The 19,629-nt window shown below is 42.9% G+C and overlaps 2 protein-coding genes across 3 annotated transcripts in view; both read left to right on the top strand.

The window, feature by feature from the left end:
* Positions 1-1,025: 1,025 nt before the first annotated feature.
* On the top strand, positions 1,026-5,111 carry pts (6-pyruvoyltetrahydropterin synthase). The gene is made up of 6 exons (XM_071907929.2): positions 1,026-1,168; positions 1,906-1,985; positions 2,118-2,140; positions 2,304-2,360; positions 3,388-3,458; positions 3,556-5,111. Exons 1-6 carry the CDS (start codon positions 1,077-1,079, stop codon positions 3,677-3,679), a joined length of 447 nt encoding a protein of 148 aa, XP_071764030.1. The 5' UTR covers positions 1,026-1,076; the 3' UTR covers positions 3,680-5,111.
* A 3,997-nt stretch (positions 5,112-9,108) lies between these two features.
* LOC139918325 (putative uncharacterized protein MYH16) overlaps positions 9,109-19,629 on the top strand; it is a 43,148-nt gene continuing 32,627 nt past the window's right edge. Inside the window, exons 1-2 of one of the 2 annotated variants that reach the window (XM_071907645.2) lie at positions 9,109-9,273; positions 15,526-15,705. In XM_071907645.2, the coding sequence (XP_071763746.1) occupies positions 9,190-9,273; positions 15,526-15,705 (264 nt within the window). In that variant the 5' untranslated portion in view covers positions 9,109-9,189. The remainder of the gene's footprint in view (positions 9,274-15,525; positions 15,706-19,629) is intronic. The other variant, XM_078290688.1, reaches the window with a different exon arrangement.

Genomic DNA, 19,629 nt, shown 5'->3' with positions numbered 1-19,629 from the left:
AAACTTCTTGCCTGGTAACAAATAACAAAAAAACAAACAAAAACAAAACATCATAAGCCATGTACTTGTGTGTCTGTGGTAGTCAACTATGAGTTTATAGTGACTTTATTGTACCTTATGGTATTATTTCCCATCATATCACTATAATATTCCTATAATATTCCAGGAAGCACTATATCTCCTATCCTATATGTCTCTGGATACTCAATAGTGAATTTACAGTAACTCATAATGCTATTTTGTTCTCCTAGGGTGCATAACATTCCTGTTATATTACTATAATACTCCTCAAGAACTTCTAGTGTATCTGGGACTCAATAGTGAGTTTATAGTGGCCTTATATACTCTATGGTGCTGTTATATCACCTATGGTATTGCTAAATATTCCTATAGTGTGACTTATAGTCTGTCAATAGTGAGTGATGGTGACCTTATTGTACTTTATGGTGTTTTTAATCTCATGTTATCACTATAATATTACTATAATATTCCTATAGAGACTTGTGGTTCTCAATAGTGAGTTTATAGTGACCTTAGTGGACTCTATGGTACGTTTTATATCCTATAATTATATTATTATAATATTCATACAGTATTCCTCAAGGAAATTATAGTGTGTCTGTGGTATTCAATAGCGAGTTTATACAGGTATAGTATGGTAGTTTATGGTATTTTTTATTATTATTTTATTATTTCTTAGGGTATCACCATAATATTCCTTTAATATTCATATAGGACATAAGTTGGTATCCTCCTAAAATAGTTCTTTTGTTAAGGGACTTGTCGCAGAACATCACATTATTTTTTGATACAAAACCATGTGAGCACATGATGAGGAGCTGTGACAGCATATCAAATCAATCAATCACAGTGTAACGAGCCTTGGTTCAGCCTTGATTCAGACCAATCGGCTGCCACGCGCTTTATTCCGCCCTGATTCTGAGCCAATGGCGGCGCCGAGCGAGTCATGTGGGCTGGAGCTGCACATCCCAGCATTTCATAACCCTAAACCCTCTTTCCCGGGGGATTAGATGATTATTCCTATCTGTTCCTATCGCTGAGAGACGGTAATAACGATGGCCGGTACTCCTGTCGGCGACAACGCAGCGGAGCGCACCGGCTACATCACCCGGGTCCAGAGCTTCAGCGCGTGCCACCGACTCCACAGGTCCCGTCCGCTTTTTCATACGATAAGAGGCTATTCAGTACTATAGCTTCTATTTCTATTACTGACTGCTTTAGCTTGGCTGCATTAATACTGCTGATTCATTCTGATGGAAACCACTGGCAATAGCTTGCTAGTGGTTGGCTGCATTTTACAGCCTTTGTTTGTTTTTGATGCGGATGAAACCTGTTGCGTGAGTCCCGAGGATTCATGGGAGTTCACAGGGACGCCGCGGTGTGTTTAGACCATTGCTGCCTTCACGGGCTGTCAGAAATTCGGAAATCAAAAGTTAACTCTCCCATGAACGACCCAGCAAAGTCGGGATTTTCACTAACAGCTGAGTTTAGAAGGCCTGTGTAGAGGGAAAAATGTCAGAGAGCATGGATGGAAGATGGTAAATTCAGTAAAATGTAAATGACATTCCTAATGTTAGTTTTCTGTTCTCCATTCTTCTTCTGCAGCACAAAGTAGCCCTGTGCCGCTTAATATTTTAACTAACAGCAGCCATCCATTAACTCCTTTTGCTACAGGGCCCATTATGTTATTATTGCCAGTCAAAAGCATTTGAATTTACATTTACAAATTCAAATTTTGAAAATAGCAGTTTACGAGGAGCACCTGAAGGCAGCAGGTGGCAATGAAGTACTTTGCATATTTCGCTTGTCTAAAATACGGGCTAGAGCATTGATGCCACAATAAGATAACGCAGCAGGTTTTGATCACACTTGTCTCTTCTCTAGTAAGCACTTGAGCGATGAGGACAATAAAAGAGTGTTTGGAAAATGCAACAATCCCAACGGGCACGGACACAACTACAAAGGTGTGTTATTCTCAGTCATTCATCATGATGCTGTGTATTCAGTCACAGGTTCATAGATAAATATTATCAACCATCTTACACAGCTATTTCCATTTTCTCCTATTCATTCCATGCTCTCATTCCTGCCAACAGTGGAGGTGACAGTCAGAGGAAAAGTAAGTACTCTTCTTCTTCTTCTTCTTCTCCTCCAACATCCTTTGCAACAATGTTACAGAGCATGCAGCGCCGTGTTGAAAAAGTCAGTCAGAAGTCTGTCACATGATCACACACACACACACACATACAGACAGAGTAACCTAATCTGTGTGCCTTCCCTAGATCGACCGTCACACTGGCATGGTCATGAACCTGACAGACCTGAAGAAGTGCATTGAAGTAAGCACATGTCAACACTGCCCTCTCTCTTCCTCCATTTTATTGCCATTTGGGGCCGCCAACAAGTGAAATTGCCTATTGCAGCTTTAACTATCATGTAAAATCAGACTAATATCTAATCCAGCCTAAAAATTACAGGAAAACATGAAATGAAATATTAAATTGAACAACTTTGAAATATCAGATAGGACCCTACCACTGTAGTTTGTTTCGCAAATTAGTTTCCATTTCCATTTTCCAGAAACTAAGAAAAAATAAGATTATGTCACTCGGTTTATACAAAATAGCTAGTGTTGGTATTCAGTAATTGCAATTTCCACTTTCATCCACAAGTTGCACTGTTTGATCAAAAGTCTCTAAATGTCAAATACGCTCTTTTTGGGTTTTTTCCAGATTTCCAGTTGAAACATGAAGCGACATTTTGAGAATCACTTTATTGATAGATATTTTAAAAACACGGCCCATATTCAGACCAAAACTAAGCATAGTTAATGGTGTAAAATAATAAGACAAGTGCAATAGATTCTGGCAGTTTTTTCATCCAAAGGAGCTCCAGACATTTTATCTGCACAGACTGGATAAGAGAAGGAGTCAAGTGTCTTATGATTTTATGGAGACAATGAAAAACCTGTGGCTTTAAATTTCACTGTAAGCTGTAGAAGAGAGGGAAGGCATGTGCACCAGGCTTGAATAGTCTACATGTAATGGAAACACTGCGGTGTAAATCTTTATCTTTTATCTTGTAGCTCCTCAGGTGATCAGTGTTAACAATGTCCCTATAGAAACTCTATCTCGGTGTTTCAGTCTGAAGCGTCCCCCACCCTGTGCATGTCTATATCAGCTGTCATACAACACTTCTGTCTATGTCCTCTTTCAGTTTTTCCTGTGTTGTGTACCTGTTTTGTATGTGTGTCAGCACAAATTAACCACGCCAAATTCCTTGTACACCCGTTATACTTAGAAAATTAAAACAACTTTGATTCTGATTAATATTTTCATTGACTGACTAATTGTTTGACTCCTACAGGACGTCATCATGACTCCACTGGACCATAAAAACCTGGATAAGGACGTCCCATACTTTGCTGATGTTGTCAGGTGTGTATCCTCCTCAACTGGTTTCACCAAGTTTCTACAGATTTGAGTTTTGTTGTTTTCAATTATTTCTTCTTCTTCTTCTTTTTCTGTCACGCAGCACGACTGAGAACGTGGCCGTTTACATATGGGACAACATGGCGAAGGTCCTCCCGCCCAGTCTGCTGCACGAGGTTAAGATTTACGAGACGGACAAGAACGTCGTCGTGTATCGAGGAGAGTAGTCAGTGTTGATGTCATGTGACGTATTAATCGATATCCCTGTGCTTGAGAAGTGCCATTTATTATTGTTGTGTCAAGTTCAGTGATGACTGGTACAGACAAGGGTTAGACCCAAAGCTGATAGCTGATACTTTGGGCTGATACCTGATATCTTTCATATAAATTCCACCATTTTCATGCCAAAAATCCCCCCAGAATTGTATTCTTGTCAGGACGGAAAAGCCTCTGAAACAGCTTTGAGACCATCATGGGACACTAAAACTCTCCACTGAATCCCAAATATGATGATATTCATTCATGCTCGTGTGGAATCCAATCAAAAGGATTAGGAGCTTCCCATAGACAACCAGTGTAGTATTGATCAATCCTACAATATGTAACCAAACTGCATCATATCTGTCATATCAGAGGTGGACGACACTGACTGACTGATATCCATATCCAAGCATAAATCAGCCCAATATATCAGCAAACCAATATATCAATCTAGCCCTGCGTTCGACAGCTGAACTCCTTCACAGAAAAGCCAATGAATCTTGAATTCTTTAGTGAACACATGAACTGAGGGCCAATACAACAACTATCACTGCACAGCTTTCCTCTGATTAGCAGCAGTAGTTGTCAATCATTCAAAATGCACCTATTACATGTTTTTATATATACACAGATACATAGATTATTCTAACTTAATACTACCCCATCCACAATATGATGTACAAAAATCAGCTCAACTCCGATAAATGAAGTATATCAGGATTGTGTTATTCCGCCATACAACTACCTTGTAATGGACAAAATAATGGAAACAATAACAATACACTATATGAATGTAGCTAATAAGGAGTAAGGCCACTGTTTCTCTTTAGAACAGCTTCAGTCCTCCTTGGATTCTGTCATCAAGTCCTGAACTGCACAGTTTTCATTGAGACTGAGTCACAGAGGTGTTGGTTCAATTCTCTGCTCATTTTTGAGGCTATAGTTTTGTGGTGTTTACTAACTGTCCTTCTGTCCCTGTCAGTGAGCTGTTCCTCTTTACAGTTTGTCATGTTTGGCATAAGTTGTCATTATTTTCCACACTATTCTTCTTGATGCATTAAATAATTTAGCAGTGTTTGTGACCAATGGTCCTATTTGAACTGTTTGGATTTCTGTTAGTTGCATTTTGTTACATGTTCATATAAAAGTGCTGATTGAAAGGCTGACACATACTGCTCATTAGCATTCAGCTTAATACGACTGGCCTGTGTAGCTGCCTTTGAAATTATGATTTACCACAGGTGATTACATGTCTAATGTGCAATAACAGTCCAGCGAGCCAAAGACTGACATCTAGAGACTGACTGACATCATTTTGTATCAACTTTTTGCTCTACAACATGATGATGTGCATCTATTTTTTCAGTGCAAGTTTTACTGTGTGAAGAATCAAGTAGTTTCTTGCAATAAAGGCAAAAGATGATTTTGGAAAATAAAAATTCTTCTTCATTTCCTGCAAACAGCAGTCAGAAACATTGTTGGTGAAGTTGAACCACTAGAGGGCGACATCTGACTTCCAGGAAACTTTAAGTATGAGATGGGATTCCAGGTGTTATTGACAAGATTGACACAAGACCATAAATGACCACAGCATGCTAAATGAAATTATTAATGACAGATAAATATCCTGCATTTATGCATGTTTAGCAGCACTAACAGAACAGATTATGCTTCCCTCTATTGTCTTCATTATCAGTAGAAATGGAGTTCTGCTCTTCCCAAGGTCTGTGTGTCATCTTCCAGCTCCTTCCCACAGGAACCCAGTTCATACATATTCCAGGCCCAGCAGAAACAGGTCTATCTGATTTATGGAAATACTTCTCAAGGTGTTGCGGAGCAGTCAGTCGTAGCGGGCGGGTGCTCCATCTTCTGGACGTAGCATAACAAAATGCGATGTGATTCATTACCCGTGTTAGACCTCGGGGTTAGCAGCGGCAAACATGTAAATCTGCAACGTGTCTCTGTGGGGTTTTGTGCACCTGAACCACTCCGGTGACAAATCACAATGTAAATATAACTTATCACAAGAGTGTAAAAAGGCATTCATTTCTGAAGCAGTGTTCTGTTATGGCTGATATGCTGGCACAAGCCATTTCTTAAGCAATACTGACACTCCGGCTTTTCAGTGCTGCATGTTGGCCCCTAACCACACTGTGAGATAACTGCCTCCTTGTCTGATAGGTTGCAGCCTGATGCCTTTATTGCCTCTTGTGAATTTAGACCACAACATGTGTGATATGTCACAGGATACAACATAGATGGCTGATAACGCTACAGCAGTAACAAGGGGGGGCCCTTTTTTTTTGAGTTGTAATCTTTATGTCAAGAATCAGCTGCCAGTTGAGGCATGACGTTATGCCCGGCTCAAACCTCTAATTAATCAAATTCCATAAACGTGTGTCACGCACAGGCAGACGATCTGCAGCGAACAAGACGGAGCAGGACAGAGAACGCTTTAAACGCTGCTATGAGATCAGAATAAACTCTTCTCTTGTTCGTCTGATGCATTGATTCTAGTGAAGGTTGGCTGATCCTAGATCTGTGCCCAGGGGGAACGGCTTGCAGCAGAGACAGACATGTTACAGCGGCGGCTCGATGCACAGCACACACAGCTGTATAATTACACTCTGATAGAACGCAGTGAGATTACTGCAATTAACAAGTAAAAGCTAGTGATTACCCTGCTGCTTCATAAAAAAGCATTTTTTGACTCCTATATATGTAAAAAAAACAATCTGATCCTGAATCAGCTCGGCCTTTATGGGCTGAAAGGTGCAACACTGCAGTTATTGTCTTGTGTGTTTAGCCCAAAGCAAGGCAGTGGGGTCGGGTTACTTCCTCTAATTGTCTTGACAAAGGTAATTACAGACTTCACTTGTTTGCTGCCTTTATATGACGGTGCCTCGGTGTCCGTGGGACGCCCGCCCCACTGTGTGTGTCACCCGCTGTGTGGCCCCCGCTGCAACAGTAGGTGCCTTTCACTGAGAAAATGGCCCCATGCCAGAGTCGAAGCAAAGATAAGCTGCACAAGAACCTTAAGGGGGGAACGTAGCAATTCCTCTTGAATCTGAAGGAGTGCTGAAGGGTTTTGGAGGGGACGGCTTGATTGATATTAGCTCTTTCATTAGGGCATTAGTTAGGAAACTGAAGGGCTGAGAGTTGGAAAAGACTGCCAGTACTCTTTCCGTGCCATTTTTTTTCACTACACCTGGCTTTTTCCAGCACCACTTGTTGCACAAACAGGGGGGGGGAGTGTTTGCTTTGTCAGAGACGACGAAAGTGCAAATCTGCAAAAAAGAAAACATCTTAAAAATCGCAGGAACGCATCTGGTTTTCTTTCAAGCTGAGCAGAAATAGTCTTGTCTGATTTGATGTAGCGGAGAGTGTGTGATGTTCAGGGGTGTGATGAGCGTAAATGTGATCCGCAGTGGCACGACAGCGTCCGGTCAGGCTGCCTACTGTACATTCAGGTGCAGAATAAATCGAGTTTGACGTGCACTGTGCTTTTCATTAGGGTGAGGTCAAATTCTTGAGCTCGGCACACATGCTGACATCCCCAACAAAAAAAAACCCCAAAAATTGACTGTCATCTGATCCTCCTGTCAGGTAATAAGACTGTAAAAAATCCTATTTTCCACTGCCAGGCTGATTAAAAAGTGAAATTACCTGTTCTCTCCGTTCCACCCCCCCCCCAGGATGAAACAAGTGAATCATCCCCCTCCTGTCATTTTTTCCTATATTGCAAGGTAAACATATCATTTCATGCATGATTTCAGCCGGTGCCGCACATCTCCCCGGAGCTTAGTGCGGAGACGACTGATTGACTGACACACTGACACACACAGGCAGACAGGCAGGGGAATGAAAAGTGTGGGAAGAGCCAGGATTATGCCAGACGAGCCTGAGTCTTGTGGGAAATTTTCGAGTAAGATAATCTCCGATAAAGTGGCTCGCCTATTAGATAACTGAATCCGTTCTCAGTGCTGCTAATTGCACATTTATCTTGATTTCACAAGGTTTAATGAAATGTTGTCTCAGCAGATTTCACCTGGTTGCGCAATTTGCTCTTTCCAGTGTTGCATTGTGTTTACATGATGCAGTAGAGCGGGAAACCAATACTGATTAAGAACAAAATTAGTTGAGTTTTTTTTGCATGCACATATGCTTCTTCATGAATAAAATTTGTATATCTTGAACCATGTGTACATCATGGGTGGGTTAGGTGAGTTAGGTGTAAGGTGTCAGTTTGTCTGTATATATCATATATCAGTTTATATATATATATAAACTGTCATGCATTTTACACGGCCAAAGGTTCTCTCAGTCCGTGCCCTTGACCTAAATGCATTGTCCAAAATGACTAATGTGTCTTGCAGAGAGCAATTGTCTAAAAATCACATATACTGTATATACACTGTTGTCTTGTCTCTCCCACTTCAGAAACTGAATAAAAAAAGAAAAAGAGCTAAATACGGAGAGCGTCATTCCAAAATGAGATTTCTATCCACCATGTGAAGTGACACTTACTCTTATGATTGACAGCATCAAAACAAATTATGCTACTTTGGGGCAGTTGGTACCATATGTCCTTGTCTAACAGCACTTATAGACTATTGAAAAAAAAAGGGGACAAAAGGAAGACAAGGCACTCTTCTTTTGTCTGCAAAACTAAAAAAGCCTTTGTTTTTCTATGACTAACCAGGTTGGTATGTAGAGGTAGGTCACAATAGAAAATTAAAGGCTTTTTTAACTTTTGCACATAAAAGAGGAGTGCCTTGAGTTCAAGTATTGTTTTACCCTTGACTTCTAAGAGCACTTCTTTCTTTTTCTTTTTTCTTTCTTTTTTTTTTGAACAGACAAATCCTCTCAACCTGGATATATGGCGTTTTGGAGTGGTGCTCTTCATATCTTTGGATGCAAATAGAAATTCTCTCTATATTAGTCTGCTTAGGAATGTTATTTCTCTGCAGCAGGAATCTGCTTTTTTAAATTGAAGGGAGTGTGTGTGTGTGTGTGTGTGTGTGTGTGTGTGTGGGGGGGGTACCTTGGTTTTGCAGATAGTTCTGCTGGAGGCTGGAAGTCTGTCTCCCTGTGTTGCACCACTGTCAGTGGGTGGTGTAGCTTTAGGCAGGAGGGGGGAGAAAGGGAGGACGTGTGTGTGTGTGTGCTGTGTGTGTGGGGACTGTTCAAGCTCGTTCGTGTTTTCTTTTTACTCCCCCACCTCCCTCCCTCCCTCCCTCCCTCCCTGTTCGCCTCCCTCCTGCTCCTCTCAGGGTCAGATAGCAGGCGCTAACACACTTTCACACACACTTACACACCCTCTCTCTCTCTCTCTCTCTCTCTCTCTCTCTCTTTCTCTAACACACACATACACACTCCCACAGCCTCAACAGAGACACACACACACACACATGCTTCACTTCCTCCCCAGAGCCCGGTTGGGTGAAGACAGAATGGGCGGCGGCGAGCTGTGAGGATGGAGAAGAGAGTGTGTGTGATCCAGACTGACTTCCACCAGTACAGACCCACCATCGCCATCCACAGCAAACCACTGGCACATGTAAGAAACCTCTCTCTCTCTCTCTCTCTCTCTCTCTCTCTCTTCCTCCTATCTTTTTCTCTGTTTCTCTGTCTCTCTGTTGTGTCTCTGTTTCCCACTCCTTCCCTTCCTCTCTCCATTCCTGCATGCCACTGTCGGTCTCTCCCTCGTTCCCACTGTAATACCCTTCTCCCTATCTGTGTGTGTGTGTGTGTGTGTGTGTATCAATACACACTCCAGCATGTTGCGTTCATGGGTACCAGGGCCCCTCCTCGCTGCGGGCCCACCCCCCGCTAGAAAAGAGGAGGTCTCTCTCCGTTCAACAGGGGGCGTCAGAGTGCGTAGCGTGGTTGTGTGTGTGTGTGTGTGTTCATATGCTGGTGTGAGCACATGCATGTACAGTGTGTGTGTGCCTGTTAAAATCCTTGTACTTATGTTTTTTGGCTGTTTTTTTTGCAGTTTTCCATGTTTTTGGTTGAAGTAGAATTCCTAGAGTTCCAGCTTTTGCTGTAAATCCGTTTTATAGGGTTGACAAGAGGCAGCGCTCATGTGCTGGACCAGACTCTCTCTCTCTCTCTCTCTCTCTCTCTCTCTCACACACACACACACACTCACATGCATACACACACACAGCAGAGGAATGCAAACACAGCCGACCTATCAGGCAGGCTGAGACCACTGAAACAGTAAATTTCAGGGAGTTGCAAACAATTGGTTGAGGCAGAGATAAGAGGGAAAACTACATCTATGTAGCCTCAAAAGATTGGCAGTACAGGTCTATATAACCATATAGAGTAGACTTAGACAGACTAATCAGTTTACTATATATTGGTCCGATATCGGCCTTTTAGTAAATATCAGCCAGTCATTTGGTCCACTGCTGATATGACCACAGCAACGTAAAAACAGTCTATAAAACCTGTGGTTAAATTTAATTTTCTTTGCACATTTTATTTATTCATTTAATTGTTCAATAATGTTTTTTTCTTCATTTAAAGATAGTAATTGATACCAGAGTTTCCCTGCCATTGAATAAGTGTGGTGGGTGGGTCACTCTGCCTTAAAGAGCTGCTAACCCATCTAAAAGAATTTCATCAGTCTGGGTTTCAGTGGAGAGTTTTAGTGTCCCATGATGGTCTAAATGCTGTTTCAGAGGCTTTTCCACACTGACAAGAATACAATTCTGGGGGAAACACTGAATACTTGCAATTTAATTGGCATGAAAATGTACAAATCGGCTATTGGCAGCTTCAGTGTAAAAATATATCAGTATTGGCCTGCTATTTTGTGCAGATATTCAATACCTTTAAATTTGACCATTTTCATGCCAAAAAATTATAAGTATTGAGTGTTTCTCTTGAATATTTCTTCTTAGCAAGGTGGAAACAGTATGTACTAAAACTCTCCTTCCTTAAAATGTCATTGCAGATTTTACAGACTGTTAATACAGCTGTGGTCAGGGAAGAACCTCCATTATACTGGCCGATATCCAATGTTTAATAAAATCGACAAATATCGGTCAAACCCAATGCTGTAGATTGCATGCTTGCTCACTTTCTTTCTGCTGATGATGAATGGTTGTGCGACATCGAGCGGCTTCTCTCCACTGCAGACCATGATGGCTCTTACAGCAGATGAATGCTGGTCTGATCTCTTGCTCTTCTCTCTTTTTTTTCCACACTCACCCACACATACACACACACACATGCATATAGCTCTTTCCTCTGGCGCTGCCTCCGCAGGTGTGTCTGCCAACAAAGACATGAAAAGCTGCGTTGATTTCTCCCTTTGATGGTACTGCATGTGGGTCATCATCACACACTTGAGTGTTTTGAGGGGTCAGAGAGAAAACTCTATACCTTCTGGCTGTTTCATCTTGTAATAAATTTGAAAGGAGCTAAATTGAAAGGACGAGATCAATCCCGGTGATTTCCAGATAATGCTATGTTTGGGTCGGTCAAACACAGCCACAGTTAATGGTGGCTGTGTATTATTCTTGGAGCTGATGTCTAACTATGTCAGGCATTTCAATCAGCCCTTCGTCAAGGCCACAATATCTGGCACTTAAGAGGAAAGAAGCCCTCCACTGCTTTTACAACGCCAACAGCTACCTCGCCGGTGTAATTACCTCCCAACAATCATGTCATTGATATGATTTATAAGCCAGCATTGTTGTACCTGACCTGCACCCAGTCTTCCACATCAGATGAGTGTAAGTGAATTGTGAGGTGCTTCGCTGATCAAAGGCTGGCTGTGCGTTCCTCCGCGACCCGGATCCAGGGTTCAGCCAGAGGCCAAGCTGTGGACCGCTTCACCCTGCGCTCCATTCACCTGGAAGCGTTTTGCAGACTGGAGTTTTAGTTGTGCAAACATTGCCGTTCTGGAGGCCGTAATAATCTCATTGGTTGCGTTAAATCTCAACAGGCGGAGTCAAATAACTGTTTTTCTGGTTTAATATTGGACTGAAGCCAGTGGAAAGGGATGAGGAGCTAGCTAATATTATGAAGCCTAGCACTCTTGCAACTAACTGAAAGTTATCTAGGTTAGCTAGTTAGCTTAGCTGAACTTCCAGGGTCAAACTAGCCATATTAGCCTATAGCTATCTAGGTAAGCTAGTTAGCTAGCTGCTGACCTTCCAATATCATGAATACCATGGTCATGAATGAATGAGATAAATAAGTCATTGCTATTTACATTTTTTATTTATATTTTGACCAGAGTTCCTTTGCCATTCAAGTTTGCTAGTTAGCTAACTGAAAAACTGTGGTTCTCCAGAGCAGCTCTGCCTCTGAAAAATGTGTGTATAAAACTCCAATTTGCAAGCGTTTTAATGGATAACTTTGAGGCAGAGTCCAATCTTTGCAATGCTGTCATTGTGTTGTTTGAAGGTAGTTGGCTTGACGTTTGTTTGGGTGGTGCAGACAGTGATTGGGATAATGTACAGTCATACAGCGCTCAAGGCTGGATATAGAGGATTTTACTTACTATTGAGGATATAGCCAATAGCATCTAAACCTCCGACAGGTGTGAATGGGAGTTGAGATGGTGTACAGCTGTTCAAATAAACTTAGAGGAATGGAGATCCTGGGACTAATATCCCAGTTACCTCCACACTGAGGAGGAATGTCAGGAATGGGGGAAATGGGGTGATTTGGGGAACTACTACATTGTCTGGAAAAACTGTGAAAAAAAGTATCCTGGACTCACAAGAAGAAACAGTCTTCGAATCAGATGGAAAGTTGGAAAGTTTGTTTTACTGGGAGGAGAAGTGAAGTGTGTAAATCACAGATCTGCACCCTTGTGTGTCTGTTTTGACGGTTCGCTCTGCAGGTTTGATTGGACAAACATCGCCGTACTTCAAGTCAAAACACGAACACTGTACCTCGCATTCATCGTGCATGGAGGGATTGCACAGTAACAAAGAGGGCATTTCATCTGGGTTGGTTGGTGCCTTCACAACAATAACGTTGGCTTAGGAGGTTGAGCCCTGTGATCATGCTAAAGGTGAACCATTGATGTGTCATATTTATCTTCCCTCGCTGTTTGGCGTCAGTGTGCAGATTGATGTTGAGTACGGCAAAGCCTGCACTGACAGGTAAATATATTGTGTTTTTAAACTGACTGTAGGCGAAGGAAGTTCAGGTGTGTCAGCAGGCAGATCCTCATGGCGCTTAAAACACACACATCCTAAATCTTATTTGGACAACGTGGCAATTACCGGCAGACACTTAAGAGAGGTGATGCCACATTTCCCTGTCTAATTTCCCCCGTTGACAAACTATACAGTATGTCAGTTTTGAGAGGTAAACTCACTGTTGGGGTTCAGAGAGCTGAGCTAATGACAGCTCTTTTCCAATGGCAAAGATACCAGTGCTCAAGCAGCAATAGGTTTTTCTGTCTGTCTGTCTCTCTCTCTGTGTGTGTGTGTGTGTGTGTGTGTGTGTGTGTGTGTGTCTTCCGCCTGTCTTTCTGTGATACAGCTTTCCCTTTTCAAAACCTCATCTTCTTCAGAAGTCGCTGCGGAAAAAATCAGCTCACATCTGTTTTTCCAGGCAAGGAAACTACAAATTTATGCTTTGGTAGCCAAGCCAAAATGACTTGTAGCATCTTGTTAGGTGTGGAGAGAAAATGAGAGAAGATTGATTGAGTCTGGCGCGCAGCGGAAGGCGGTACGGTAGACAATTGCTCTCTGCAAGACACATTAGTCGTTTCGGACAATGCATTTAGGTCAAGGGCACGGACCGAGAGAACCTTTGGCTGTGTAAAATGCATGAAATTGGGGTGTTTATGGCCATTAGAAGGCCGCGTCCCAGAATTCAATGCAGACACAGAGGCACCGGTGACCTCGCTCAGTCAGCTGTTGCTTTGGGCTATACCACTGTGACTCAGAATCACTTATAACAGTCAAGCATATGCACTGTTTGTATCTACTTGAAGCACTTGAGATACAAGCTAGGTTCTTTAACATCTTGGATATTCTGATGGGGAGAAAGGGCAGAAGATGTTCCCATGTTGAGCTGAATTCCACTGTAAACCCCCAGCCTTGGTTTATGTCATGGTGTGTGTGCAGAATACTGTTGTGTTTACATGGGTCTGTCAGGAGGCTCATCTGTTGACAGAGGTCTGTTTAGCCAGTGAGTCTGGTTCGTTGTGGTCTGGTTGGGTGGTGAGGTGCTGGTGATAAGGAGTAGGTCTCTCGCTGCAATAACATGCGTACATCCCATCAACATCCTTCACATCGCTGCCTGCCTCTGCTGAACTAAACAGCAGCTGGGTGAACTCTGACCTTTGATCTTTAGTCTTCTGTACCAGCTAGTGATCAGACCTGGGTGAAATAGTACATGCAAGTAATTCTTAGTGTTTGTCTTAAATGGCTTGAGGCGCCTATACTGTAAAAGTAGGCAAAAATAAACCATAAAACTCTTTGAAAACACTATCCAGCCCAGGTCTAGCACTGATCTCAACTCTACCTGGACTGTCGCCATACGCTTCTGGGAGGCAAGACACAACAGAGCACAATGGAAAAGATCAGACCCAAGGGTTATATATCATGACAAGGTTTGGACGGTTTTGCAGGGCAATACCTGATGAACAATTATCTTATCAGCTAGTGCTAGCCTGTCTACTTTTGCAGAATTCCTTACTTAAAGGTGCGACGTGTAGCATTTTAACATCAATAACTCATTGCCACATGAATTCTGAGACATTAGTATGATTACCATAAAGAAATGAGACCATGGCCCGAGAAGACTGGCAGCCTCTACCGGCCTCTACACTGCATTTTACATTGTGTGCCACCATGTTGGATTTGGAGGGAAATCTGCTGGATTGCTTTACAGCACAAAACAGCAAGAGGGTACTGTTCTTCCAGAGCAAACAGAGCTAAAGTTTCAGAGTTTCTGGTAATGGCAGATGGTGGAAAGAGTGAAACGCCAATGGAAAAATCACTTCCCACATGTTTAGTCTCTTCAGTAAAGAGAAGGAGAAAACCTTTGACCAAAGAAGCAAGGAAGTAGCAACATTCTATTTATGACAGGATGCAACCGGTTTTATAGGAAATGTGGTCTTAATTTAGAGAAACACTAGCACTAACAATACCACTGGTATGAGATAGAGGCTACCAATAGTCTCAACCATAGACTCAATTGTTTACAATATTATACCAAGGTATCACAATCAATGTAAATGTTAAAATGCTACATGTAGCATCTGTAAAACGTTTACCTCTCTCATTTGCCTGTCAGTGTATGAGGGGGTACATTTCTCTCCACTGGTCAGTACAGAGAGACAGAAGCATTTGCTCTCCTTTATGATTCCAGAGAGCTCAGCAGCACTGCAGCAGGACAGGGAGGAAACTTTATATTGTTTTAGTGAAAGAAGGCCAGCAGGAGGCCTGTCTGGAGAGAGGGGCGCATGTGTTTGCATGGGTGTGCGCTTGCGTGCACGTGCACGTGTGACACATTTATGTGCATGCGTGTATATGCGTGCATGTGTGTGTGTGTTGGTGTGTGCGTAAGGACGTCTGGTTAGAGGGCAAAGCACGTCGACGGAGGCAGTAGTGTGTGTGTGTGTGTGTGGGTTGTGGATGGAGGGGAGAGGAGAGAAGGGAGAGAGGGGTGTGTGTGTGTGAGGGGGGGTGTGCAGCTCAGACTCCAGACAGAAGTGAGAGCCAGCCAGCCAGCCAGCACAGCCAGGCTGAAATATCAGGCTTTCTGTACGTGTGTGTGTGTGTGTGCGTGTGTGTGAATTTGTGGTGTGTGTGTGTTGCTCCAGGTTGCGCCTCTGTCGCTGCAGCAGCACATTCAGGCACAGGAGGCAGGGATGAGGGAGAGAGAGGAGCTGAGGAGAGCCATAGAGCAGAGTGACCGACTCCTCTCCAAGGTCCGAGAGCTGGAGGAGCAGAACGGCCGGCTCAGCCAGGAAAAGAATGAGGCGGCCACTAAATACCGAGCTGTAAGTCTCCACGCTCTGCTCTGCATCTACTCTCTTTCCCCCTCTTCTTCTCTGTCTCTCTCTCTCATTTGTTTCCATTCTCCTTTTGTTTCAATAACTTGATACTTTTAGAACTCACATGATTCGTGATTAGGTCTGAATTTCTGCTCGATAAGGGATTTTCAACGTGGTCATTACACCAAAACCCCGGGTGGATGATATTAAGTGGATAATGATAGGGGAGAGACGGACTGGGAGGGGGGGGGGGGGGGAGATGCAGCCACCATGGCAGTCAGTGTGCTCTAGCTTGTTTTAATGCTCCTTTCTCCTCTCTGTGGGTTTTTACTGCTGCGCTGACCATTTTCCAGTAGATCGTTTTTATGGAGAGAGCGAGTACAGAGTGTGTTCAAGACTGTCATAGTGGCTGCGAGGCACCCTGCTGCTCTCTCTCTGGCCCTGAGGCGCACGCTCATGACTGAGTGGTTTCCTCCCAGGAGAGCTGCTTGACTGGCACGCCCCCTTTTGTTGTGGAGATCAGTTTATAAAGTGGGGGAGCATTTGACAGTTTACGTAACGCTTGATTGTGAAAAAGACAAACCGGAATTGCTGTTTCTATTAATCAATCCCTAAATACATTCAATTCCATCATTCAAAAGATAGGAGTTTGAGTCTGCCACTGATTTTCCAGAAGAAATGCAAGGAGGACAGGGTTGTTTTTTTTAATGCTACATATCCATTATCATCTGCTCAATACTTAACAAATATAACTGATTATATCATCTCTAATCCACTCGTTTCTGAGCAAAAATGCTGCACTAGACACATTTTTTAGGTAAAAATACATCCATCTTATCTGCCTAAATCATACAGTGGGTCTGCAATAGAGAAGAACATCCCATCCACCTCTAAATGATATGACATAGATTTGCTCTATTTGCCCAAATGAAATTCTGGTGGCAGTTATGGTCACTTCTCCACCCACAGAAGTGACAAATCGAAGTTTCAGAGTGAAATCGAAGTTTAAGAGTGAAATCCGTCCAGACAAAGCTGGACTCACCAACATTAGATCTTTTCCTCTCTCGTCTCTTTGGTATCTTTGGTATAAAGCATCACAGACCGGCCGGGTTGGTCAACATGAGCGAGCTGTGCAGTTCACTGACGTCACCTTGCAGGACTTCTGGGTACCGAGGTCCCAACCGTTCTCAGCTGCCTGGTGCAGCTTTAAGATAACTTTCTAAGCGATATTCCACATTGAGCCCTGACTTTCATGCCAGTGATCATTTTGTTAGAGCGGGTTGTCCCATTTTTCAAAGTGGGTGGATATCCCATTTTCGGAGTGAAGGTCTCCTAGGGGCAGAGGATTTAGTGTGAGAGAGTGGAGCGGCACTAGTGGTGCCAGTGTTTTGCAGAAAGCGCTCCAGAGTGTCCTGAGGGATCGGGTCGCTGCTGGTGCTGAGTGCCTTAGCAGACCCTCCAGGCGGCTTCAGTGGAACACATCGTAAACTGCTTTAAAGAGCCGGACTGCTGCTCTCGTCACTCCGTGCTTTACTGCTGTCTGGGTTTGACAAACTGAAGTGTCACCAAGGATCTTTTGTGACCCTCTGTAGGTGACTTTGAATATGGTAGCATCATCTACAGCATCAGTTTTGTGTTAAAACCAATGGTGTAGAGGTAAATTAAGATAATCAAGATAAGTTGATGATCTTCATAAGGCAAACAACTACAAAAAGTCAATTATACTCTCAGAAAAGCATTCATTTATGCTTTTATCCACCCTAAAATATCCTAGTCTCATCTAACCTACATGAGTTTGATACTATAATGCATACTGAATTTCATATTATAATGATCTAAAAAAGTGGTAAGCTGTATTCCGCAAATAAAAATGTGTATAAACTGGGTTTAGTTGGGTTTAAACTCTGCTGTTAGATCCCATTCTCCTGCACATTCCTCCTCCACACTCCACATTTTTCCAAACACTTCATTTACAAAGCCTTTTAAAATCAGTATAGGTAAGCGGTGAAGTCTATAACTCCTTACTCCTTTTTTTTATGAGCCTTTTACAGACAAACATTACGTGTTTTTCTATCGAACTCACCAGGTGTGCTCTGGCTCCCGACTGCGTCTTTTTTTCACCGCTTAGATTAGCCAGCCGTAAATAATGAAGTTAATCTGCGGAGGAGACAGATCGGCCGGCATAATTCATACCTTGGAGCCTTTCTGATTTGACTGCAGTGAGAAATGTGACCCCTTGTCAGAGCTGCTTAGCGCCGTTGCCTGTAGGACCAGTTCCAGTTTTCCAGGGGGAAGTTTGTCCCTCTTGCTCATTATCCCGTAGGTTTTGTGAGGCTGGAGCTGGTCGGGGCTCAGAGGGACACCTCACATCTTTCATCAGCGGATGATGAATTCCTGCTTCTTAATCAACCTTACTACAGTGCTGCTGCCCCACAAGGCCAACACTGTGTATGTGTGCTTGTGTATAATTTTCTGGATCAGGCCAATAGTTCTTTTTTTTTCAATCCTTATGAAGTCAAGTCATCCGCATCGACTCTCATGTCAGCATTTTACAATAAAACGCCAAACAGCAGGTTTTATTTAAATTAACAATCCACAACATTTTCATATCAATAAATGTCTGTTTTTCTACTCTCTATCATCAATTGATGTAACACAACAGTGATCCAACTGATATCTAGTTCATGAACACTTTTACATTTGCTTTTCTAAACACCCGGTGTCTGGTAGATCTTTCCTGGGAAAAATACTCTGATGCGTGTTACGTTTCTGGTTTGTTTAGAATAAATAGAAGAAGAACTGGGTAGTCAGCATGAGCAGTGATAGCCACCATGGCTGAACAGACAAAGAAAAGAGAAACTCAAACTGCATCAGAAAATCCAAAGGAAAAGACGTCACAGTCCCACCCACACTGTTTGATTGACAGGTGATTTCTGGGAAGTGCAGTGCAACACCACAGCAATGAGTGCAGAGCAACAATGATGAAGACAAAAAAAACCCAAACAAGGATCTCATGGACGACCACTTTAACAATAAGCGAAAAAGAAAAGGTTTTTCTTTGCTTTTGGCCGCGGGCTTCTTCGGGACACGTGGATCCGAACAGAGAAAAGTGCACTGTTTACCCCTCAATTACTGCTAATGGGAAATAAATGTGGAGCGTTCCTCCGCAGCTATCCAGATGCCCCAGTTCTGCATGTGGAAAAACTTTCAGTCTGGACTGGCTCTGAAGTTTTCTGGGGCCCGAGGCAAACTCTGGGACAAAAGACTGGCAGGGAGAGAGAGAGGGAGAGAGAGGAGGAGGATAAAGAGAGCAATATGAAGACTGACTGTAGATGTTCTGGGGCAAGGGGAGTGATTCAGGTAAAACTCTAGGCTGAGAAATAATGCAAGAGATTGTCATATGGACTTTTATTTCCCCATATTTTCTCCTATCCTCTGCTATGAGTTTTGGGGTTTTCCCTCATTAAAAACCAAGCTTCCCTGTTCAGATTGCAGTTGAATATCTCAATCTCTGTTTTCTATAACACCAGTCCACGATAGATATCTCAGGCAGTGGAAAAAAACATCCGGAGGATGCTGCAGAACCCACAGCCTCCTCTCTCTCTGCTCTGTATCATCTCTCATCTCATCTTTGGGACGCTCTGCCAATTAAATGCCAGGCTCTCCACCTCATGGAGGCACTAGTTTGATGTCTCAGAGGCTTAGAATACGGGTTGCATTTGGCAAAGGAAGCAGGCGAACATAGCAGGATGTTACCCGGTGTGTCCGGAGTGGCGGTAATCATCTGTGTATCCAGAGGGTTTTCCTCTAATGCTTTCATCCAGACACTGGTGTCCTCACATTACCTGATGACTCTCTAATCAGCATCCTGCGCAAATGTCTTTCAACTGCAAGGCAAGTCTCTCGATGAGTGAATGGTTGAAGCTTTGA

Source organism: Centroberyx gerrardi, chromosome 20, assembly GCF_048128805.1.
Source record: "Centroberyx gerrardi isolate f3 chromosome 20, fCenGer3.hap1.cur.20231027, whole genome shotgun sequence".
NCBI classification, from domain to species: Eukaryota; Metazoa; Chordata; class Actinopteri; order Beryciformes; family Berycidae; genus Centroberyx; species Centroberyx gerrardi.
Note: the sequence above shows the minus strand (reverse complement) of the source record. Positions and strands in the feature narration are given on the sequence as shown.

Excerpts from the sequence above, each read along its gene's own strand:
- pts (XM_071907929.2), top strand. The coding sequence starts at position 1,077 with ATGGCCGGTACTCCTGTCGGCGACAACGCAGCGGAGCGCACCGGCTAC. Across the intron at positions 1,986-2,117 it reads GCACGGACACAACTACAAAG|TGGAGGTGACAGTCAGAGGA; the intron begins GTGTGTTATTCT and ends TCCTGCCAACAG. Across the intron at positions 2,361-3,387 it reads ACCTGAAGAAGTGCATTGAA|GACGTCATCATGACTCCACT; the intron begins GTAAGCACATGT and ends TGACTCCTACAG.